The sequence below is a fragment of the Tiliqua scincoides genome, chromosome 5 (genome assembly GCF_035046505.1).
Source record: "Tiliqua scincoides isolate rTilSci1 chromosome 5, rTilSci1.hap2, whole genome shotgun sequence".
Taxonomy (NCBI): domain Eukaryota; kingdom Metazoa; phylum Chordata; class Lepidosauria; order Squamata; family Scincidae; genus Tiliqua; species Tiliqua scincoides.
The window spans coordinates 2,896,796-2,921,240 of record NC_089825.1 but is presented as its reverse complement, the minus strand read 5'-3'; the positions used below and the strand labels follow the sequence as shown (position 1 = coordinate 2,921,240).

The 24,445-nt window shown below is 52.4% G+C and overlaps 1 protein-coding gene across 13 annotated transcripts in view; it reads left to right on the top strand.

The window, feature by feature from the left end:
- MAP4 (microtubule associated protein 4) overlaps positions 1-21,863 on the top strand; it is a 174,599-nt gene extending 152,736 nt beyond the window's left edge. For 7 of the 13 annotated variants that reach the window (XM_066626807.1, XM_066626808.1, XM_066626817.1 and 4 more), the window contains 12 exons: positions 2,080-2,195; positions 3,093-3,314; positions 6,809-6,989; positions 7,445-7,504; positions 7,621-7,940; positions 10,562-10,690; positions 13,853-13,945; positions 16,125-16,205; positions 18,042-18,123; positions 19,508-19,620; positions 21,238-21,400; positions 21,774-21,863. In XM_066626807.1, coding sequence (XP_066482904.1) covers positions 2,080-2,195; positions 3,093-3,314; positions 6,809-6,989; positions 7,445-7,504; positions 7,621-7,940; positions 10,562-10,690; positions 13,853-13,945; positions 16,125-16,205; positions 18,042-18,123; positions 19,508-19,620; positions 21,238-21,400; positions 21,774-21,778 — 1,565 coding nt within the window. In that variant the 3' untranslated portion in view covers positions 21,779-21,863. The remainder of the gene's footprint in view (positions 1-2,079; positions 2,196-3,092; positions 3,315-6,808; positions 6,990-7,444; positions 7,505-7,620; positions 7,941-10,561; positions 10,691-13,852; positions 13,946-16,124; positions 16,206-18,041; positions 18,124-19,507; positions 19,621-21,237; positions 21,401-21,773) is intronic. The other 6 variants (XM_066626813.1, XM_066626811.1, XM_066626810.1 and 3 more) reach the window with 6 other exon arrangements.
- The last annotated feature ends 2,582 nt before the right edge of the window (positions 21,864-24,445 follow it).

Genomic DNA, 24,445 nt, shown 5'->3' with positions numbered 1-24,445 from the left:
CTGTAGAATTGACTGGAGCATCAATACAGCAGAAAGGCGATTTCGGTGGGGGGGGGGGTTGTGTACACCCCTGAGCTCTCTCAGATGGGAAGTGAACCCTTGTTGTGCACGCAGCGAGGGGAAGGGGACAGGCAGAGTCTTGAGCCCTCCCTGAACCGACTGTTGACTGGATCTGTTCTGCAGCCCTGGCTCCAGAGACAGCTCTGCCCCCAAGCGGTCTCTCCCTGTGATGTGAAATCAGTCCTTGTGACACAGTCTGAGTTATATATTCTAACAGAGGCCAAAGAATATCTTGAAAAACATTAATAAATCGGTTTCTGTAAAGCCTGTAGCACGGCTGCTTCTGGCTTGTTTTAATTTAGTGGTGGCTGGTTGTGACTCAGGTGGGATGGTCAGGAAGAGCTTGCAAGGGCTGCTATAACAGCCGTTCTCAACCTTTTTTTGGTTCCCTTTAGCGCTTCTTGGGTTCCAGGCCCCTCCCCCCAGTCAAACAAGGATTCAACACAAATAGATCAGCATAAAACCATTTGTTTTCAGTTTTCAGTCTGTGGCCCCCTTCAGATATGCCAGGACACCCCAGAGGGTCATATGGCTCCCGCTGAGCATGACTGCTGTAGTAGATGAACCCCGGAGCCCTGATGGTGTAGGCCGGGCTCTCTTCTTCTGCAGGATACTGGTGGGTTTCTTACAGTGGAACAAGGGGGGAAGGGTCCACTCCTTGGAGCTCTACAAGGTCCAACCAACATGGGTCCAGCTCAGAAAGTAGCTAGGAACCTCCAGGTGGAAGCCCTCCACATGTTATTTTGACAGTCTCTGTCCCGTCTCCTCCCCACCCCGTCCCACTCAGGCAATTACAGAGTCAGCCCCAAGGTGTGGCTTTCTCCGAGAAGACATCTGCTTTGATGCAGCAGATGCTGTGTTGCTTCTTGCACCCCCAGGGTGGTTCGGGTAACTGAGCTTGCTCCAAATCTGTGTGCATGCTTGTACGTTGGCTTTTCTCTTTGGGTGAAATCTCTGAGTTGCTCCCTCTGACTGGGAAGAAATACCCAACTCTCATGTGGCAGGGACGGAGAAGAGGCTCTCGGTTCTCCCTGCACCTCCTTCCAGTCAACCTTCTTCCCACGTTATACTTCCCTAGAGGAGAACTTGAAGAACTGGTAGCTGTTTTTCTGTAAATAATGTTTTGTCTTGGGGACCACTGACTGATTGCTTCATTGAGATCTCCTAACTGGTATCAGCTGTAGGGGAGCTAAGATGAGCTTTGCAAGAGCTGAGTTGCAGCCTCAGTCGAGATTTTTTGCAGCAGCTCAGCTCCTGAGTTAATTGCAAGTTAAGATTAGAGTTTTGAAATGGGAAAGGATCTGATGAGCTTATGTATGTTCCTCTTCATTTGTATAGCCTTGTAAGGGGCCTTGGTGGGTTGACTTTAACACGCAGTTAGCACATGTTCTGAATGAATGCAAATACTAAATACTTGCTCTCATTTTGCTTTAATATTCAGAGCTGCTATTGACACTGGGACCAGGGAATGGTGCGCATGACTGAAGTGGGTTTGATGCTTCTGAGTTTCAGAGTGGACAATTCTCAGATGATGATTGTGCACACATGTGCTCATCTGTCTTGCTGCAGTCAGCCATGGCTTCTTGAGAGGGTCTGCTCAGGCACCTGTAGGCATGTGATCCATTAAACATGGCACACACTCTGTATGATGACTTCCTACATGAGGAGCAGATGAGCTACTAACTTGTTGTTGATGCCGGCTTATATTTGTCTGTCATGGTCTGGAGGGGGAATCAGCATACCACTTTAGGCATGCTGTGCTCCCAGCTGTTTCTTGATTGAGCTGACTAGCAGGATGCCTCCTTCTGCAGCCATGCCAAAACACAGTGTAACTATTGTGAAGAAGTTAGTTTCTGGTGTGTGTAGAAGACTGTCCCACCACGGTGAAATCTCCTTTCTTGTCTTTGCTTGCTCTTTGAGCTCTCTCTGTCCACCTTGCACTATCATACAAGCTTAGTGAAGGGACTGCTGTGCTGGTGAAATCTGAGTATGTGTCTTTCCTTTTTTTGCCTTGGCCAGCAAAACCCCCAGAGATAAAGCCTGCAGTTGCTGAGGTTGCTGCGACAACAACGGTGAACGACATTGCAGCCCCTCCTAGCAAGGAGCTTCCACCAAGTCCGGAAAAGAAAACCAAGGTGAGGGTCATCCGTGTGTGTCTCGTCCTGGCCAGCCGCTTTGCAAATTTTGGTTCCTGCTTGCCTGCTTTTTCTCTTCTGCCGCTTAGCCAGTGATGGGCTCTGTTCTCTGAGCTGAGGGTTCTGAAATGCCTGACCACACAGCTCCAGGCCCTCACTTCAGCCTGAGCCCCTGACTTCTTGGCCAGTCGTACAGGCTGTGAGTGGAGGTTGGAACATGGTTCAGTAATGTGAGGTTCTTCACCATTCTTCTCCAAATGCTCATGCCTGGTCCCAAGTCTGCCTGCTCGGAGAGATCAGCAGGCGCAAGTAGACCTCAAATTGTAGACCTCCACCTTGTTTCCTTTTCTCTCCTGTATCATTTGGCAATGGGGGAGGGAGAGGAAGAAAATAAGAAGTTTCCCGTTAAAGGGGCACCTGTCAGGACTGCTTCTTGGCAAGGAAGTTTTTTGTGACCTAGAAGAGAGCTGGTTCTTCCCCATTCCCTGCCTCTACCCTTCCATGTGCCACGAGTGACTAGCACAGCCCCTGGGCCTGCACAGGCCTTGTGTCTTGTGGACATACTTGCAAGGCAGTTGTGGTCGTCTACTGTGCCAGTGGTTCATGGAGGCGGTGATTGTTGGAGAAGTGGGTGCATCCAAGCCTCTCTGTGAGTTGCTGCTGCTGGGTGGATTGGGCCCTGAATGGTAGAGGGGGGCATGGTGGAATGCTCCCATTGGGCTCTGCCACTGCCTCTTCCGCTCAGAGAACTGAACACTGGCATCATTTTTTTTCTTCTGAGTGAACTTTGTGTTGACCCATGTAATGCTGCTTCACATTTCATTTATGCGCTTTTTTCTTTTTGTGACTCGTGTGTTGTGTCCATTTTTGGCTTGTTTGTGCGTTGTTAATGTAAAGCCTTCAGCCTCTACTCCGGCGGTAAAGTCTGCTGCAGTGAAAAGCAAGCCTGTGCCCACTACCACTGCCCCCACCAAGCGGCCAGCTTCTGCTACGCCTGCCCAAAACAAAAAAGCCACCAGTCCCACCGCAAGTCCGACTGCAGCCACCACCACCCCTAAACGCCCGGCGACCAGCACCACGCGACCCTCCACCTTAACTCCTAAAGAGGTGAAACCAAAGGTAAGGAGCCCAGTGCTTTGGCAAAGAGGGCAGGATGGAGTGAGGGCAGCCTTTCAAATGTGCCCGGGCAGGCGTTGCCTCCTTCCTCCCTGCATGGCTGTCATCTGCCCTCCTGCTGACTGACACATCACTGTGAAGCTGGGAGCAAAGCATCTGGCAGGTTCCAGGGTACAGCCTTTCAGAACATGGGTGGATAATTGCTTGTTGGAATGCCTGTCCTCATGAACAAGGGTAGAACAAGCCTGGGCGCCATATAGCCCAGCCACCTGGATGCACTAGCTCTGTGCATGTGATGAGCTTTCCCACATGCATTCTGAAATGGTGCCAAGTCTTTGAATGAAGTCAGGAACGCCAGAGGTTGGTAGTGATGAGCTCTGAAAGAACTCAGAGAAGGGTCACCTTGCTGCTTAAAGGACCCTTTAAGAGCTCCAGCTCTGATATAGGTGGAGCCTGTTTGTCCGAGGATCTGGCTCAACATGAGTCCCCTGGAGCCAGACTCTGCTCCACCTGAGCCCTCTGAGGGGGACCCAAGCTGTGCTCCGGTCCCCTCCGGTGAGCCTTCTGAGGCCCACAGAGGCAGTGTGTGCCTGCCTGCTGCCTCTCTGGGCTTCAGAATGGCCCAAAGAGGTGAAAAAAAATGCCTCTTCCACTTTCCCGAGGGAAACCGGAAGTGATGTTTTTCACCATATTAGGCATTCTAAACCCGGAGAAGCCTTCCAGGGGCTTCCCTGAACTTTAGAATGCCTTAAAAGGTGAAAAACATCACTTCCGGTTTTCCTTGGGAAACAGGAAGTGGCTTTTTTTGCTCTATGAGCTATTCTGAAGCCTGGAGAGGCAGCAGATGGACACCAGCTGCCTCTGCAGGCTTCAGAAAGCCCTCCAGGGGGAACCGCTGTGGTCCCCTTTTGGAGGGAGAAAGGGGCCAAAAATCACCTATTTGGTTATCTGCAATTTTCAGTGTCAGTGAGGGGTCAGAGAACAGATCCCCCCGCAGGTACCAAGGCCCCACTTGTATTGTTAACTGCAGAGAGATTGAAGTAAGCTTTCCTGACCAGAGAGGTGCTTAGGGGAGAGGTGCTTCAGTAGCCAAGCAGCTGCTTTGCAGTGCAGAAGGCCCTTCCCGGGTTCAGCCCCTGGTGGCATCTTCCCAGTCTGAAGCTGTTGCAGGTCACTGTATGGGGCAGCCTTGTGTTCAGCATGGCCTTCTGTGTTGCTCTATGTGTGCTTTTACCCAGTGTTTCCTGATTCATGGGATCAGTTCATCATCACTAAGGGCATTGTAGAGTGCAGGATGGAAGCCAGGACAATGCAGGGGCGAGAGGTTTGGTACTTGGGCCTGGTTTCAGTAGGGATGTGACTGAAGGGGTCAAACCACAGGTGGGACCTAGAGAAGCAGCATCTCATAAGTGCCTGGATGCTCCAGCTCTTTTGGGCAGCAAGTGAGAAAGGGCAGAGAGTTGTTTTAAGGAGGCAAAGCAACTTTGAGCAGCCAAAATGTTCAGGTGCTGAAAGAAGAAAGGGTGCAGGCATGGCATGTTGCAGCTTGGGGAATGCAAAGGGGACTGGAGCTTCCAGCCCTCCCCCAACTGCAGTGAGAGCTGGTTTTCAGGTCTTGGAATAGCCTATCGTGGTGTGCACACACAAGTAAACCGGCGGACTTAACATGGGCCACATGGTCCAGACTGAGGAGAGTTCCTGCTGCTCCTTCACTTGCCATGCGTGACTGGGACAGCAGAATGGGGGGAGACTGTGGTGCACTCAAGTGTGAGGCTCGGTTGCCTGAGAAGACTGCATTTTTCATGGAAGGATTGTCCTTTGGATCAGCAGATGGCTGAGCTTGGCTTCCTGTCCCCTGGTGACCAGGCTCTGCTTACAAAGATTCGGACACTTTCTGTATGTGGCTTGTGTGTCTTGAGACACACCAAATGGGCAGCGAGCTTAGAAGCACATGGCAGCTTAGTCGGAAGTGCCATCTAATCCAAAACAGTCTGCTCCAGGTTCTGAATCTGTGCTTGGTGATTGGAGTTGGTTTTCAGTACAGTGAATGGGAAGGAGACTTGCACGATAACAACACACTTCTTTTGGTGGTGTTTGAGGTGTCGGGTCCCTGGGGAAGGTTCCTCCCATTTTTCCATGCTGCTGCCTTAGCTGTCTGCAAATGTGATCAGTCATCACTTGCATCCCAGATGGTCTTGAGCAAGAGCTCATAAGCCTGCAGAGCTGCATTCCTGTTTGACCTGTAATTAAAGAGCTTCCTCTTGGCCAAGGACACGTGTGGTTGGCATATATGGGTCTGGTGAACAGGAGGTTTCCAGTGAGACTTGGGGAATGAGCTGGTGTCTGACACTGAATTTCTGGAGCTTCTAAGGGGCAGTTCTCTGGTTGAATGAACACTTGATTGCTGATAAGAGAGTTACTTCCATGAACCATTGAGGCAGCAGCTTGCAGCGCAATCTAGCTTGAGGCCAAAGGGACCTGGGCATGGCCTGAAAATCGATGTTTCTCTACTGCTTTGGATGCCTCTGGGAAAGAAGTGGGATAAAATGGAATGAATGAACTGTCCTGCATGTGGAGTATTCCAGTTGTACTGGTTTGCCATAGTAGAGAATGGCAGGAGGCCGGCTGTCTTGTGCAGAGGCTCAGAGGGATTTCCTCCGCTGCCTGCCCTACTCCCAGCAGAGACTTCTGCCATTCTGTGGCCTCTTCCAGTTCTGAACTCTGCCGCTGTAGCAGCTGGAGAACTGTTGCTGTTAGGAGAAGCTGGGCCACGTGCCTTATTGAGAGGAGAGAGTGGCAGACAAGGGGGTGCCCTGATCCCTAAATAATGGTGATGTGAAAGCTGATGAAAGCGGGAGCATAATTTGGTAGGAAAAGTTAATGTTCAAGGAAGGCAGAACACAGCTTTCCCCTGAGATTTTACTCCTTTCCCTTTCTCTTGAGACTCTGAGAAGGAAGCGACACCCCTGAAAACTCATGGTCGATTCCAGAACTTGACAGCTCCATGGCTCCTCCCTTTAGCCATTGTGGGTGGATGAGGGCCACTTCCCCAGAGGGCGCTCAAATATTAGGTGGACAATACGGCAGCCCAGACTGAGCTGAACATATCCTTTATTCACATTTGTTTACAGGCACATGGTCAAGCTTTTTTAGCACATAATTTTTTTAGAGCAAGGGTTACCTTACGAGAGGCACATTACCTGTGCATCGCAGCATATGATTTCCTCCCACATGCGCCCATATAACTTAGAGAAGGCACAACTGGGCACCCTGCAGATTTGGGGCTGGAAAGCAAATCCTAGGCTCTCCTATCCAAACTGCTCTTCATTGCATAGCTAGAAGGGACACAAGTCTGTGTGCATGCTCAGCACTCAACTCTGGGTGCCTGGAGGGAAAGTGTTGGGTGTTCCTTTCATCTGGCACCCCAAGGGTGGTAGGTTTCCTTTAGAGGAGATGGAATTGAAACTCAACTTGAAATTGATCCTTTTACCTTCCAGGGGACAGAGGGAAAGAGCCTGGAGAAGCGCACCTCCCCTTCGAAGCCCCCTTCGTCTGCTGCGACCCCTCGACCTGGTGTGAAAAGCAGCCCAGCCACACCCCGGCCGTCCACAGCACTGACCAGTACCAATGCGTCCAGCCCACGAAGCACGCCCAGCTCTCCACCCAAGAGGCCCTCAAGTGAGTACTCCTCAACCCAAGCATACTGCAGAACTCTTTTGAGACAGGCACATGCATGTGCATACACCTGTGGCTGGGTCTTGCCAACTTCTAGGGTGTTAAATGGAATGGCTCATCCCACACAATGAGGAGCAGGAGCAGGGAGAAAGTCCCATTTTGCTGACTGCTGTGTGCAGCCGTGGGCTTTGGTTCCCAGGGTTCTGCAAAATAGTTGATGTACATTTGCTTGGAATGTTTGCATAGTGTCACATGGAATTCCACAATGTCCTGCCTTGTGCATTTTCCAGCAGCTGGCTGCTGTTTGGACTCAGGGATAGCTGGAATGTGGACCTATCAGAGCTTTTACCTGTCCTGTTGTAGGGTGGTATTACTTTATTTGGCACTAATAAGAGCAGATAAAGTACATCAGCAGAACTCAAAGAGAGGGTTGGCTGACTCTTGTTCATGTCATGCAGCCATCAAGACAGACGCCAGGTCTACTGATGCCAAGAAAACCACTGCAAAATCTCCATCAGGTAACCCACCTCCCTGCTTTGCTTCCCAGATACCCATGTGGCTCCCCAGGAGCATTTCTGATGGTGGTGTTGCTGCTCCTTTCCCTCCTGATTGTCCTGTCCTCCCTACTTTTCAGCTGACCCGAGCTACCCGAAGAGCGCCCCAACTTTCTCCTCCACCAAAAGCAGCGCCACCACTCCGACCACTGCTTCCCCTGCCCTGCCTGTCACTGCTGCCAGCCGGCCCAAACCCAAGCCTGCTGCGCCCAAACTGCCTGGGACAGCCAGCACAGCTGCCGACTCCAAGAAGGCCTCCACGCTCAAAGTCACACCCAAGCCCAGCCCTGTTCCCAAGCCCCCCCGGCCCCCGACCAGCGTGTCTGCCCCTGACCTGAAGAACATACGCTCCAAGATTGGGTCCACAGATAACATCAAGCACCAGCCTGGTGGAGGAAAGGTAAGGCCCTTTCTCTGGACAGGATTCAGAACTGCTGGTCTGTGCTGTTGTGCAGGTGGCACTTTCTGTTTCCTGAACCTGTACGTGTGCTAGCATTGCTGTGTGGCAGAGGAGCAGTTCTTGTGTTCAGTGACACAGCTGAGCTGGAGGAAGGGGTGGTGCAGAGCCCCAGGTACCACACCTCGAGGGGTTTCAGGCCAGGGGTACTTCATGGGCACTCGGAGTGGTTGTGCGCCACTCTGAGCAGCCAACTGCCTTTTCCCGCCTTTTTTCTCCTTTTTGAGAAAAAAAGCGGTTGGTCGCTCAGAGCAGCCTGCAACCACTCTAACCCAGAAGTAAGTGATGGTGACATCATCATGTCACCACAGTTACTTCCAGGTCAGGCATTTTTGGAGGGGTGCAGTCGCAAGACCCTGGGTGCCAGAGGGGTGAGCTACGCCCCTGCTTGTGCTTCTGGTTGGAAAATGTGGAGCTCAGAACTGAAGGGGACTCTATCCTGAGTTCAGCCTGCCTGTATGAGGTTCAGTGGGCAGAGAAAGGCACTGATTCCATGCTCCTGCAGTGCCCCCTCTTGATCACTTCTAGTCTTTGCAGGTTCAGCACACCCCAGTTTGTTGAGTAGGGATGAAACTCTCCATGGAAGTCTCTAACAGTGGCCGTCACCACAGAGACCAACCCAAGCTATTGATCCCCCCCAACAGCTTTGCTTTTTGACCATGATAGCAACCCCTGGAATTGTTTCCTGTTTCTGTGCAGGGGGAGTTTTTGAGGTCCTCCTTAACCTGCCAAGGGTGCTGTGCTTGGTTAGATTAACCTCAGACTCACAGATCCTCTCACTTATTCTGGAAAGACAGGCTCTGGCCCCCTCCACTTTGCTTACATGTGGAAGAGATGGATTTCTTCACAGAATGCTTGTCCCAACCATTCCAAAGGATTAATGGGCAGATCACATATAAATCCGATCCATAAGCATGAAAACAAACTCATCCAGTGGATGTTGCCGGAGGAAACTCAGTAATCCTTGGGACAATCAGGGGCCCTGATCTCCTTTCAGCCCAGGATAACTGATGTCAGGAGACACAAAAAGGGCTTCCTATCTCTGCAGTCTGTAGTTCCCTCAAGAACCGCATTAGCATGTGAATGACCCCAGGCAGTCAGCAAAGTGGAGTGCCAGAAGTCTCTTTCTGGCATTGAGACCTGCAGTGGGAAATCCGTGGGCATGTGCTGACTGACATGGGGGTTGTGTCCACAGAGACGGTTTCCTGCACAGTCTCACCAGTACTCTTGCATGGTACTTGTTCACATTTACAAGACTCGCATAGGAGTCACAGGTCAGATTTTTCTCCCCCGTCCTGTAATTCTTGGTGATCAGAATCTTCCACTTCACCTTAAGGAGGAATGTTGTGGTGGAGTCATCTCTGACAGGGTTGCTTATGAGGGTAATTATCCCTAAACCGACAGCCTCTCCACTGTTGATCTGTGTGAATAGGTTTTCAGTTGCCTTTGGGTAAAACCGAAACAAGATCAGGTGAACCTGGCTCATCCAGATTTTGTCTGAAGTGAAGCTCAGTCCCCTGTTGCCCAGGTGCCAGCTTTCACCTGCAGGGTCTCTGGCCAGCAATTGCTTCAGTTTGTCCCTCATTGTTCCTCTGTGTGTACAAATTGCAGGTGCACCAAGCAACAAAGAAGGGGGGCATATCCTTGGGCTGCCGTAATAACCAGGTCAAGGAGCATGTCTGAAATCAAGGAGAGTCCCTAAAATCCAAGCATCTCTATTAATGCTCAGGAGCAGGCTTTCCATACTGGTCACTACCCGGGCAGCTGCTCCTTCCCAGTTTTCTTCTATCTGTGATTCATGAGAACTCCTGGAGTACCTGGAGGTTTGGGAGCAGATTTTCTGGTGTGTCAGGGTGGCAACTTCCATCAGTAGGAAGGCAGCTATTTGTTCACACGTAGCAGTGTTGCCAGCTTTGCTGTGGCATCCCCCTGCTACAAAGTCCAGTTTTGCTTGGCAGCACCCTCTGGGATTTGTGGTGCTGAGTGTGAAAGGGGTAAGTGCAGCTGTTTGGGAATTTTGTTCGATGACTGGCTTGAGGGACCTGGAGGTGCCAAGGAACTCAAGGGCTGTTCCACTTTCAGGGTTAGGATGGCTCATGGTTTTCTTTCCCTGAGGAAGTCGCTGGAGCTGCTGCCACATGTGGATCCAAACTAGGTTTTGGGGTGGTTACTGATGAATTGGACTCCCTGGTATTGCTGGTGCCCTGTAGCCGAGCCTCCTTGACAGTGCTGGTAGCAGCACCACTGGCCATTCTGCCAGGCTGTGCCAGTTCCAGAAGGCCCTGTCTGAGTGCAGCGTCTGGCTCACCCTGCTGCTGCCATTGAGCAGGAGAGGGACGGAGGTCAGAGGCCAGCTGGGCAGCCCACCGGAGGTGTCGGTCTGATGCCCAGGTCCCCGCACTGCTCATTTTTATTTCTTTTAAGGTAGCCTTCTGTCTTCTCGTGGATATGCAAGTGTTCCAGTTGTGGGCTTGACATCTCTCCCCCTTTCCCCTCATTGCCTTTTCTCCTTCCCACCCCGTTCTTCATGATGTTGAAGTCACCCTGCGTTTGTCTCCATTTAGGCAAAAGTAGAAAGAAAGGCAGAGTCAGCCGGGGCTGCCCGAAAGCCCGAACTCAATGCAGTCTCTAAAATGGCCACCACTAAAACAGCAGTTACAAAAGAGGGCGCCCCAAAGCAGCCCAATGGGAAAGTGAGTTTTCTTTCCGACTTCTCTCACTTGTCAGAGACCAGGACGGCTCTTCTGCTGTATTTCCTCCCTCTCCCCCACCTGGATCACCTTCCCTTCCCTCTTGCCTCTCTCTGCCTCTCTTGTCCTTCGCACGGCTCCTGGGTTCCCTTCCTTGCGCGCACCTTTCTCTGTGTATGTCCCCTTCTGCTCTCAGTGAAATTCCACCCTGTAAATGTCTTCCTCTAAACATGTCTCGGAGCAGAATTTGGAGCCCTTGTGTCTGGACAGGCACTAGTGCCAAGATGGCTGCAAGATACCTGCAGATGAGCCTTTGTGTTGTGATTGGGGAGGGGGGTCTTGCCTGGCTCAGTTTTCCGATCAGCAAGTAGGGTGGGCTGTCTTCCTTCCTCCAACCAGCCATCACCCCCAAAATAGAACAGAATGATCTATTCCATGTTCTACTGAGCCTGTTCAGGGAATGTTTAAGAACTGGTTTGGGAGGGGAAAGGGGCGCTGAGCTAATTCCTGCTTGCCTCTTTGGAGCGAAACTTGGGGGCTTGTCTCTCTCTGAGGAAGTAGATCTGTGCCTGCATGATCTGGGCTCATGAATGGCGCGTCTTGTGTAGAGGGGTTCTTCAGTTCTACAGGAACCCTCCTACAGCCCAGGCACAGATTGACCACCTCAGTGAGAAACAGGGCTAGGAGCTTTGTGGATTTTATTCTGCAGAACCCAGACTAGGAGCATATCCTGCAGGGAGCTTTCCAGTCCTCTCCTTATTGCTTTTGCAAGCTGAGAAGAGAGCAACTCGGGGGGAATTGTCTAGTCCAGACTGTGTTGCCCCCCCCCCCCATTTACTACTGTGACTTCCAGGCTGAATAATCCAGCAAAATAGCTATGCCATGCATGATGGCCAGCACACAGTTTTTTGACATGAAAGCTCTGTTGACAAAGAAAATGCAGACTGTTCCCCCCCATCCCCGGTGTGTGAAGGCATCATGAGCAGAGCTGTTGGCTCTGCTTCAGCAGCACCAGGGACTAGGTGTACCTCTGGCCTCTGCGGTCTTCCTCCTCCTGTCAGTCCAGCTCAGACCTGCCAACGCAGCCTGTAGTGTCCTGGCTGAATGGGCTCCAGACTAGTTTCAGCTTGTCCAGGACACAGACAATGCCTTGGTCTGGCTGGCATCAAAGCTGACCCCAATTAGGCTGCGCTTTGGTGCTGTGTCAGGACACGATGCAGCCTTTGCTTGTCAGAGGACTGACAGAGGCTGTCTGGTGGGAGGATGGTCCCCAGGAGTGGCGGAGTTTGGGAACAGTGGGCCAAGGAGATCCGGGGGGGGAGGGGAGAGCCATGTGGCAAAGTGTTCTGTTACCTCAGTTCACTCCATCCTTGCAGGAATCCTTGAGCTTATCAGATGTGCACTCTTCACAGGTGCTTGGGGAGAAGCCAGGGCAGCCCTAGGAAGTTCTTCCTATGGTTGTGGGTGAGGATTAGTGCCTTCAGGCCTTTCCACTCATTGCTTTCCAGGGAGAAATCAAAACATGCTGCATTTCTGTGGGGTGGATGCAGTACCTTTCCCAGGCTGCCAGGGGAAGGAAGTGACTGTGGTGCAGCTTGATTCACTCACAATTAACTGGAAAAAAAAAAAAGTGTGCTTCACTTTCTCCAAAGTGAGAAGGACAGACCAGCGATTGTGTTCCATGGGAGGGAGTTCCACAGGGAGGGGGGCTACCCCAGAAAAAGCCACCTTGAGCCTCCCCCAGCCACACCTCAGAACAGAGGGCTGCCTGATACAGGAACAGATTCCTGCCTGGAGAGTGTTCCCTGTTGTTGGAAATGGCACTCAAGCTGCCTGCAGGGCTTGAAGTTTCTTCTGTGTCCACAGAGTGAAAGGTGACCAAATGTTTCCTGCACAAAAAGCAGTTCCCTGCAGAAAGCCAATAGGATCTGTTGCAAAAGTGCTGATCTTTCAGGACACATAATAAGGAGGGGAGGTGGCTGCCTCTTAGTGGGCCATTTGATGTTCACCATGGAGTGACAAAGGCTCCTCTGCAGGCAAAGATTTTTAAAGCAAAAATTAAAACCCTTGAAAACAACAGAAGTTGGTTGCTCCAAAGCCAGCTGGTGTTCTCAGAAGAGCTGGACTTCTTTCAAACACAAATTTGGGAAGCTTGGGCCAAGGCTGCATTCACTGGGCCTTGCCTAGAAGAGGCAGGTCCTTGTCTTCTCTTGCATGCTGCACGAAAACCTGCAGCCAAGAATGTGGTGGAAGCTGGGTGGGCAGCAAGGGGCCTTCTCCTCTTTAGGGCCACTGGGGAGAGATCTCTGGGCCTCAGTAGGTAGTTGACTAAATGCAAGGTGGGCCGCAGAGTCGGCTTTGTCTGCTTTCACGTTTTTTTCTTCTAGCTGTATTGTATGCTCCAGAGAGGGACAGAAGGTAGACAGTAGTTGCTGGATTCTTTCAGAGTGCTGAGGGAGGTGGTCCTTGGGCTAATCCAGGACAATACTTAGGCAAGCCTGAGTTATGTTTGGAGTCAGTTAGGCCTTTGCTGTCCACGTGCTTCCTGACCACCTGCTTTTCCTTTGTAAGCCCCACACCCGTTGATGTACCCTGGTGAGCCTACTAGTCGTACATGGCAGGCCGCACTCCTTGCCTAGCCGCCTGCTCATTAGGAGCTACTCTCCACCTACCATAAATTAGTCTGAGAATATGCATAGTTGTTGTAAAGTATTTATATCTACTTTCCCTTTTACAGTAAATGGTGAGAGGTGGCTGGCTAACAATGTAAGATGCAGATTTGTTCACAAACAATTAAAAGCAGCAGATTTTAAAAGCGCAAAATAAACTTCCTGACCCGCCGCACAGAAGACAAGCTGTCCTCAGTGCTCTTCCAGGTCTGCGTTTGTGCTGCCTGTAACAGGACCCCCTGAGGGGCTCTCAGTGCTCCTGTCATTACCACTGTCTGCTTCGCCACCTCGTTTGCTTCTTTGTTTTCTCTTTCCCTGTCGCCTTCCTGTCCACGTTTGCTCACATCTAATCCTTGGAGTCGGGTTGAAATTCTAACACAGCTCTCTGTCTGTCCATCTGTCCGTCCATCCACCGTGTCGGAGTGTCGCTCCCGTAAGCGAGTTCTAACCAGCCCTCTTCCCTTGTGTTGTTCTCTCCATCTCTGTGCTGTTCCAGGTCCAGATAGTCTCCAAAAAAGCCAACTACAGCCATGTCCAGTCCAAGTGTGGATCCAAGGACAATATTAAGCATGTCCCTGGAGGTGGGAATGTAAGTATTGGGGGCTCTGGACAGCTGTCTTTCTACTAACTTCTTTTTCTTCTGCTAGTTTTGACTTTAGTGTGTGTGTGTGTGTGTGTGTGTGTGTGTGTATATGTGTGTGTGTGTGTGTGCATGTGGTCTTTTCCCCCAAAGGAGCAGATCCCTCCATTAGATTATTTCCTAGAAGGCCGCCATAGCCCCATGACTTTTGCAGCCCGCCAAGGCGGGGACAGTGGAGGTGAACTTGGCCAGAAGCCAGACTTTGTGGTAAATAGTGGCATTTGGGAGAGATGGTGGCATCTTCAGATGAACTGCAAGTCAGTGGTCCATTTGAGGAGGTACCGTCGCCCTGTGGCAGAGCCCCAGCGTGGCAGGCATGAGGTCCCAGGTGGGCCTGGAAAAGACCCTTCTCTGCCTGGACCCTGGAGAGCTGTCAGTGTAGACAGCTAGATAGATGGTCCATAGGTCTGATTGGGTGGAAGGCAGTGGCATGTGCTGGCAACGGTGTCTTTCTCCTGGAGTAGTACTGAGCCAGGGTATTTGTGGTATATAATCAGAAGGTTCTGGTGAGGAACGTTGCCTAGCAGTCCTACCCTCGCTGAAAAGAATTGGGAGTTGAGAGGTATCTGGCAGCTGGATTCAAGCATGCAATTTTGGTCTGCGTAGCACTCCCCACTATGTACATAGATACAGAGCTGAAGGCATTATCTGTGAGCACAGACCTGTATACTGGAGCCTCCCTTGCTTGCTGCACTACAGTTGTGGCACTTCCTTCCTCCCACCCACCCATGCTGATGTGTGGGGTCCTCTCTGGAATAAGCCAGGGCTTCATTTCAGTATTTTGACTTGCCCTGAGCTCTCAAGGCCGAACACACTTCGCGTCTGACAAGGAAGATGGCTTTGCTGGCCTGGCCTTCATCTAACCTGTTTGGTCCAGTGTTTGTTTGAGACACAAGGAGCGCCACATGGGAGGATAGAAGCACAAATCTGCACACTGGTCCACCCTTGATTTGGCAGTCCCGCATTGGTCTCCCGCAGCCTAGATGGGGACATTTATGCCTTTGTTGCACCAGGCTACATCTGGGAAGCACACGTGATTAATTGTTTCTTCATACAAAAAAATAAAAATCCCTGCAAATTTGCTTGTGGAAAATGAGCACAACAAGAAAAAAGGAGGATTCTAGCTTAGCTTTCTTCCTGACATTCTAGTTTTCCATGTGCAGGGAACTTATTTGTCTGAATAGGAAGGAGCATTGCATCACATGAGTCTCTATCCACAGTTGGCCCCTATCCTACCCAGGCATAGGCTGACACCTCCCCCCTCAGTAAGAGCTCTTCTGCTGATGCAGGCATTTTTCCAAATCTGCGCTAAAAGAAGTAAATACCTAAAATTCTGTGTCCTGGGAATACAAATTCTGTGCTGGACTAGATGAACCCTGGGCCTGATCCAGCAGGGCTCTTCTGGTCTTCTAATGAGGTTAAGCGTAGCCTTTCTGTAGTAGGTTTTCTGTACTTTCACGGGGTGCTCAGGCCTTGAACTTGTGTGGCTTGTGTGGCTAAGCCAACTGTGTGGGGCTCAGCATAGCTAAGCCTACCGAAGCAGCTTTGCTTCTTGCAAGCCAGGCAAATTAATTTTCTGTGGGAGTGCCCTGGGATGACTGTGGGTTGCATGGGAAGATGAAGTGGGGAGGAGCGGGGGTGGAGTGGGGTGGGATCTGTGAGTTTGTCCCATTGCAACTGCTTTATCTACAAAGCCATTTCTAGCCAGGGCACCTGTGGCTCTTCTTTGCTGATCTGCTTGAACTACCTTTCTGGAGCTGTAGCCCTTCTGCTGCCGTAGAGCCTTGTGGCGTACCCTGGGGCCAAGAAGCGGTTGTTGCAATAGAAGCCTTCAGACTCCTGGGGGCGGGGGGTGGCGGCGGCACACGCTCATTTCTTCCCAGTGAGGCTCTCGAGCAGTCACTCATTCCAACTTGGCTGTCTCCTCGTCCTCTCAGTGGCCCACCCAGAGCTGCAAGGAAGGGGAGTGTGGTCCTCTCCTCTCCTGTCTGTCTGTCTGTCCCCCCTCATAGCGGCTCTCCTCCTCTCCTGTCCCATCTGCTGTCACCTGCTTCCTCTTCTCTCTTTGGTCTGTGAATCAAGTTGCTCACCCATGCAGTCCAGAGAGTAAAGTGCTTGTTGTTTTCAGGTTCCAAATGCCCCAAGGCCAGCTTCAGGCACCCACTCCCGGCCGTCCACCGCCCCCAAGCCCAGCCAGGGCTCTGTCAATGTGAGTAGCGTCGCCACAGCAGCCACTTTGGCCTTTGATCTGACCAAGTTCATCTTTCTCAGTTTCAGGTTTTGCTCCTCGCTCCTGGAGCACCACTTGGCCTCCTGGGAAACTCCCCCCTTGAACAGTCTCTCCCACATCCTTCCGAGACTGCCATTCAGCCCCTGGTTGAGACAGTCATCTTCATATAAACTGCCCCGCAAATCAGACCAGTGCAGGTCCCTCTCCCCTTTTGTGTCTTTAGCACCTGGTGCACAAAGGTACACAGCCTCTGTACGTGGAGATTTCATTTCTAATAAAGGCCTACTAGGAGCCTGTTGGATCAGACCAGAGAACTGTTTAGCCCACCTTCCTGTTTCTGATTGTCGCTAGTCAGATGCCTCCAGAAACCCCCAAGCAGGTCATGGATAGGAGTGAGGCTTTGTCTCTCTCCAGCCACTGTTGTTTATAGACATCTTGCACATGGCGCTGCAGAAGTTTCATTTGGTAACCACAGCCAATACATACTCACAGATGACATCAAAGTGCCCTATGTTCTGTGAATGCCATGCACTTCCACACCACCAAGTTGTCCTTTGTGTGGGAAAAGCTTTGCAGCTCTTTCTCCCACTTGCCCAAGGAGCTGTGGGGAAGCACTGAAAAAGGTTGCAGACTCTGAAGGAAGGTAAAGCAGCAGGGATCCCAGTGGTCACAAAGTGGCTTTACCCATTCTTCCAAGGGGGATCTCCAGCAGGTCCTGGTTGCAGTCTGTTGATGGGGAGAAGGGGTGTCTTTACACCCACCTAGGAGCACCCACCTTTCCCACCTAGGAGCAGGTGGTGTTGAGTCCAAGAGGTCAATAAATTCTATTTTTGGTTAGCAGAGTTAAGTTGGGAAGGAGGGACGGAGCCCTACCTGAAGAGCTGCAGCCAGCCTGCGTGTTTGCTTGTATACAGGCATCCAGACATTTGTTCAGCGGTGCTTTGGTTTCAGTCGTACCTTCCATGTAGCTGCAAGGTGGCTTTCAAAATTTAAGAGCATATTAAAGAGAAGACGCAGATTGAGCTCTGTGTATGAGAAGCCTCTTGTGTGAGAAGCCTCGCTGAGCCATCCAAGGGCTCAGCGAGGAAGCACCATTTTTCCAGGGCAGAAGGTTCTTCACAGCAGTTCTGAGAGTGTGCTTGCAGAGGCTGATGCCAGAAAAAGGTTGGCTGTGTGGGAGCCTCCAGCACCCTATTCCGTTCCCCTCGCTCAACTGCCTCTGATCCCGAAGGGAGGAGCGTAAACCCGTTCCCCACTTACTCCCCACTGTTGGCTCCCACCCTAGTTTTCAACATTTAGAAAAACTTGCACAAATTTCATGGACTCCTACAAATTTTCAGTCTATTCTGGAAACCCAGCTCAGCGTTTTTGTGCAGTTTGCCGGGGTTGGGGGAGGCAGCAGGCCTAGTTCTCGAACTCAGCTCCCACCCAGGTTCCCAGCCTGTGGCAGCAGGCAGAGATCCGTCATGCCAGCATTGAGGAAGAGCTTGGCTTTTGTGCCTGGTTTTTACTACAAATTGTGTTTTTCTCTCCAGTACTTGCGCCCGATGCTCTTGCTCAGCTCCACCCTGTCCTCTCTCTTCACCGGTTTACGTGGTGCGCTTTTGGCTGCCTGAGAACCCTGACCCTGGAGCTGCATGAGCACCTTTTTCCCCACATGTCCCTGAGAGGACCGCCGCTCTTGCTGTGTGCCTGGCAGCCCATAGACCAGCTGGCAGAGGGTGCTGGCACGGGACTCATAGTGTCTAAATTTCTGCAGGACTTACAGTGGTGTTCTGGGCTCCAGAAACAGTCCTTTGTTCTCCCCTTCTGCAGGTGCAGATCCTGAACAAGAAGATTGACCTTTCCAAAGTGTCCTCCAAGTGCGGCTCCAAGGCAAACATCAAGCACAAGCCAGGTGAGGGGAGGTGGCGCCTGGTTGGTTGGTTTTAAAGAATGTCTATCCTGCCTTTCCTGTACCAATACACACAGTGGAGGGCTGCCCTGAGTTCCGGGGGCGTGCTGGATCCTCCTCTCTTGTGGTGTCAGCCGAGGCAATGGGGGGGGCAGTGCCCTTTCCCCCCTGTCAGCCAGGGCCTTTCCCTGGTATCCAGAGCATGCCCCAGTCAGTGTCTTTGTCACATCAGGCAAGGCCAGTGTTAGCCCCCAATTGCAGCTGCTACTTGCCTAAGGCTGCCCAGTGAGTTCTGTTGCAGGGAGGAGGTAGGAACCTGCAACTTCCTAATAAGCATCGCAGGTCTTTTTGCTCCTGCACTACTCCTTTGTACTGTGCATGAGCCGTCTGTCCTGCCTCCTGGCCTAGAACACGCTGGATGTGTGTATCGGAGAGCTGCCCCCACACTTCCGTTCCGCAGCTGGGCTCTGGAAACGCAATACAAGAGGACCCCAGAACAATCCTGAACCTGGGAGTGTGGAGGAAAGGAGGGCACTTCAGGCACCAGCCTGAGCACCTGGAGCATCGTTGGGCACTACTTGGGGAAGGAAATAGGGAAGAGCCAGTTCCCTGCACTGCTGCCAGGCCCAAGCAGCAGGAGCCCTTGAGTGCACTGCAGCAGCAGACACTTTGAGTGGTTCTGTATGGCAGGGGGGTCTTCCAAAAGTGGTCTGGTGCTGGGGGGTGGTGCCAAGCCTAAAATCAGAGACCTCATGGCAGGACACCTGTGGAGCTTGATGGCTCTGGCTAGAAGGACCAAACCAAGGCATTTGTTTCTATGGGGGAGGGGAGGGATTCTACTGCCAGTACCTGTTTGAACATGGGGTCACGTGACATTTGGGGGGGGCGACAGTCAACACCCTCCATTAAAGTTTAATCCCAGTTCTGCAGCTGTTCTTGGACTCCCTGGAGAGGAAGCTAGCTGTGGAAGCAGGTCTTGTGGATGCCTCTCTCTGGCATCGTAATGTCCCCTGTCGCATGCCGTTATGCTGTTGTGGAGCAGCTCTCCCGACCCAAAGGTGGTTGTCTGTTCTGCTTCTAGATTGGCTGCTCCGAGCAGTGACTTGCTCTACCTTGTTGGCATCCCAGATAGGGACAGCCAGAGCATCTATGCTCCAGAGCAAGGTTCCAGCATGGGGGGGGGGCGGCTAGTGGGGCATTCTGGGGCACAGGATCTGCATACGGGAGCCTGGAAGCATGTCAGCCATATCAATATTCTTCATACCTGCTCTGTTACTGAAAGCAAATTTACTTAGCTCTGTTTGCAAGTCACCCTGGAGACTTAAACAGTGGAAAGGGGGGGTCTGAGGGTGTCCAAACACATGACATGAGGTGCTTGTTTTTCCAGGTGGTGGAGATGTCAAGATTGAAAACCAGAAGTTGAACTTCAAGGAGAAAGCCCAGGCAAAAGTGGGCTCCTTGGACAACGTGGGGCATGTGCCGGCGGGGGGCACAGTGAAGGTGTGTGTTGGGGGCTGCGGCTGAGCGTGGCTTCCTTCCTGCCCAAGCCCTGTCTTGCTTCTGTGTCCACCTGTTGGTCCTGCCATTGCCACCCTCACAGTCATATTCATTCTGCCATGTGAAGGAAGTTTCTGAGCTGAGCCCATTTGTGTCCATCCTTAAGGGCCTTAGAAAACTGGGAGACAGGGAGGAGTGTCAGATACTTCGTGGCGATGGGGAGGGACCGAGGGGGCGGACTTGCTCCTGTGTGCTCCACTGTCCACCGCAGAGTGCGTATCATGCTGCTCCACGCAGAGCACAAGGAGACAGGACAGGTGTCCTCTCCTCTCCCACCACCCCAGTAGAGACAGAGCAGCTGGGGGTGGGTCTCTCTGGCCCCTCTTCCACCAGCGTCCATGGGAGTCACCTCCTGCCCTTACTGTCCTTTCCACCAGCAAGGCTGATGTGGCTGGCGGAAAGAAAGGCTTGGCTGCTAGTCAGCTGTCTCCCAGATGCCTGGGCTTGCAAAAGCCTGAGGCATTTGGTGAGCCTAAGAGGGGGCAGTTGGTTCCTTCCTTCCCCCAGTATCTTTCTGCAAGGAGGGGGTCGAGGCCCTGCCCTTCGGTTTTCACTCTGGGCTGTCACAGGAGGTCTGACTGGATCAAACCAGTTGGATTCCAAAACTTCTGGAATTGAATTTGGAATCCTCTCTGATCAAGGGGAAAATATCCTGAGAGGTACTTCCAGGGCCTGGCCTTTTGGGGGATGGGTGGGAGGGAATTGGCAAGTGCAGTGCAGGAAGAGGGTAGTTGACTCCCCTTGACCCTGAGGAAAGGGGGCCCTGAAAGATGGGCAGCTTGGGAAACATTGAAAGGGGGAGGGAGGCAGCCCAGGGGTGGTCCCTAGGCAGGCAGATAGTGAGCATGGTTAGTGCCCGGCCCTGCATGGCAAGAGAGAACTCCCAGGGCCCTTGCTGTGTTGCAAAGGAGGCTGGGGGCCCACACATGACCCCCTCCTCCATTCCCTCACCCAAGCCAGAGGGTTGTGTCCAGGCACCCCTAGCAGTGTTTCAAGGGACCCTGGGGTGCATCTCTGGCTGGACCATGCACCACTGTGTTCATCCACCACAGAATATTGTTCCTCCCTCCACAGGTGCTGGCGCAGTTGATCCCCACTCCAGTGGAGCCAGGAATGGGGAGGGTGTGTGAAGCCCTGAAGTAGAAGAGAGCAGTGGTTGGGGGAGAGAGGCTGGAGAAACAGTAGGGGTGGTGGGGTTAGAGAGGAAGACTAAAATCTTGAAGTCGGATGCATTTGAGCCTTGATGGAGAGAGGGAAGTCTTGGGAGGCCGAGCCAAGGGAATTGTGGGGCTCTGATGCTAGTCATTTCAGCAAGAGGCATTGGAGCTTGAAGGAAGGACGTGCCGGGTTGGCTCAGAGTCGTTGAGACTGGGCTGCTCAGCAACACCGTTCACGCCCCCACCCCTTCTGGGCTTCCAGCCACCCCGCAGCCTGTGGTGTGGGAGAGGGCACCCTTGGAGACGGCCTGTCTCTTCCCAGAGGTATTTGTCTCGCTCCATTCCATACCCATCCTTGTATTGATGCCTCATTGTCCTCCCCCACCCCATTGTTTCATTGTAGACTGAGGGGGGCGAGGAGGCAGCCCCACAGAGCGGAGCTGTGACCACGCCCCCGCCAGGCAGCAGTGCCATGCAGGAGAATGGCGTAGGGCCAGCCGCGCCCACTCAGGGCAGTGGTGACCAAAGGGGGATTCAGTGCTTCGACACTCACATACAAGAAACAAGTAAGTTCTAGAACTTTCTCTCTCCCCAAGAAGCTGCACAGTGAGGGGAACCTTTTGCAGGGGTGAGAAGTGCAGTTATTGGTGGTGGAGAAGCAAGTGGGTGGGTGGGTGGGTGGGGGAGTTTTCGGCCTCATCAGAGCAACCCAGAGGGTCACTTAAAAGCAAGCAAGGTCCAAAGAACCTGGGCAGGTTTCTTCAGCTTTGAAGTGGGGAGAAAAATGCATGAGATGTTCTGGCTTGTTTGTTTGCTCTGCTAATTTTGCTAATGAAGCAAAATTGCCTTTTATTTTCCAGGCCTCTAACGATGACATTCTGGTATCGCCTTCCGTCCCCTTGTCTCCCCCTCTTCCCGCTCCCCCTTGTGTTGCTGCAGATTGAGTCCCATAAGCTGCTGTTCCGCGAGAAGGCCAAGGCCCGCACAGACCACGGTGCAGACAGCGTCGCCTCCACCCTCCCCGTCTTTTCCGGCGGCACCTCCCCTCGACGTAGCACCTCTGTCAGCGAGAGCCTGGGCTCTGTCGCCTCCGCCTCCCTGCCACCGCTGCTGCCACCGCAGGCCCCCTTTGCTGGAGAGATCTCCACTCCCCTTCCTCCGCAAGGCTTGTGACTCTGTTCCTGCCCCCAACCCCCACACTCGTCTCCTGCCACACACACAAAGCTTGTCTCCCTTAACCTGGGGCCTGGCTTTGGGCCCGAAAAGGTGGGCAGAGTTGCCAGTCCCATGACGTCACTTGGGCCTTTGGCCGCCCGTGTGAGAGTGGCGCGCCTGCAGGGGTCTCGGTGGATGCAGACAGGGCTCCGCAGCATCGCCTCGTCTGGTGGGCGTGAGGGTGGACTTGTATGCTCCAGTTTCCCCCACAAACATCAGATGCTTCTCAGCTGGCTGTGTGGGGAGGGCTGGTTTGTCATGCCGGAGAAGAGCCTGAGGTCAGGTGGGTGTCAGTGGGGGGGGTAAGCTTTGCCGTCTTCCCTTCTCACTCCCCCCCCAGCCTTCCCATCCTGCTGCCTCCTATTTAATGCTGATCTATATTCTTCTCGCACACACTTTACACTCTTCTGGAACTCTTCACGCCTCCTGCGCCCTCTTTATTTCTGCTTCTCTTTCGCTCATTGTGGTAATAAAAGTATTGCTGATTTCTGTCATGCTGTCGCGGCTTGCGCTCCCCCCCCCCCGGCCATAGGAGAATTAATTACAAGACCATTAACCGCTTCTGCAGTACCGCTGGCTTCGTATTGACATATCCAACCATTTTAACTTTGTTTTTTTTTCTTCTCTTTGTGTGGTGTTTGTTTTGTGTGTGTTTAAAATATTTTTGAAATGATGGAGCAAAATTACATTAAGTCATGTTGATTAACAGTTAGCTGCGTGGAGGGGCGTAATGGGGGGGCTGTAGCAGCAAGAACGCTGAGCTGTTGGGGGTCCATTGCCAACAGCTGCAGGAGTAGCACTGAGTGGCTGTTGGAGGACAGGTCTGCTGCCTGCATCCCAGGGGATTTTGTATGGTGGGCTGCCCTCCCCTGCCCTCCTCTTCCCCCCTCGACTCCTATCATTGCTTTTGTAGAGTCAGCCAGGGGGTGGGAAATGTATTTATTTAATCCATGACAGTGTGGATTTGGCTTGGGGAAGTGCATGTTGTAACGGGACGCTGAAGCAGGGTATGGTGACGTGTCTAGGTAGCATTATTGATGGGAGAGAAGCAACCTAGGGGGGGAGGGGGCCGCTGCCTCCCAGAGCAGCCAAGGTGGTCCTTGGAAAGTGAGTGAGGGTCTGAAGAAGCCAAGAATGTGTGGGGCTGGCTGGATGCTTTTGGAGGGGGGGAGAGGAAGAGGGGGCAGCTCTTCCTGCAAGGGAAGCCCTTGCTTTCCTCCAGAGGATGAGGGAGGTGGACTGAGAAGGGTTGGAGCTCCTTGTCTCGTGTTGCAAATGACACTAAAGAAATGAAATGTAAATAAAACTTGAAAAATTGTGCGGCATGAGAGTCATGGGGCGTTCTTTAATTTAGATTTGAACAAGCCTGGGTGTGGGCACCTCCAGGCAGATTTCTGCTCGGGGCCAGAGAGGGCCAGTGAGAATGCAGGACTCCCTCTGGATCCCTCCCTCTGGTCAGGATGCTTCTCGGTGACTCAGTAACCCAGGGTCTGCGTTCACACACACACAGACCTATTGCACTTGTGGCTTTTTTATATATTCAAGTTTGCATGATTTCTAATAAAATGGCTTTTTAAACGATAACGGGTTTTTTTTGCATCAGAACGGTCTGCTGAAGTCTCACGAACGCATCTTCCCCCCCAAATGTGACCCGCTCCCAGGCAGGTCCTTGCAACTTTTCCACCTTGCAAGGGTCTGTTCACTCTGCTCTGTGTCTCTCCATCCTCGTGTCTCGGCCACGGCGCTTCTGTGCCTGCCTCCAAGCCCTGTTGATGATGCATCAGCCTTATTCCGCTGCTGCCTGCTCTCCTCCAGCTCGCATCTCATCACCTTTCCTCGACCCACCCAGCAAATGTCGGGAACCCCCATGTGGTCATTCATCACGACAGCCCCTCTCAGAAATCCACGTGCTGACCCAGCTGCATCCCATTTCTCCTGCTGCTGCTGCTGCTCTGATGCTTTCTGTGAAGGTAAATGTAGCAGCACTCTGCTTGTGAGCAATAAATTGACCCAAACCCAGGGCAGCCCAATCGCAGGTGGAGGCAGAACAGGAAGCAGGTCCTGACCTGTGCCACTCAGATGCTGTTCAGGTAGACATTTCTCCCGCACAAGCCCCGTTCAGACGAGTGCTCTTTTGTGTGACCCCCTTTTCCTTGGAATGGGGCTTGTGTAGGGGGACCTCCTGCTAGACGCCGCCTGCTGCTGTGCCCAAACCATCACCCTGAAGTATCTGGTTCCTAGAAAGCTGACCCAGAGGGTGACCACTGGACAGATGGTCCCCACCAACCTGAGTTAGGCTTGTGGCCAGTGTGATGTTGGGGTCTCCAAATCTACTGGAGGCTGAGTGATGCCCCCATCGTTGCCCATCCTCATGCATGTCCTGTCCCCTCCCCAGC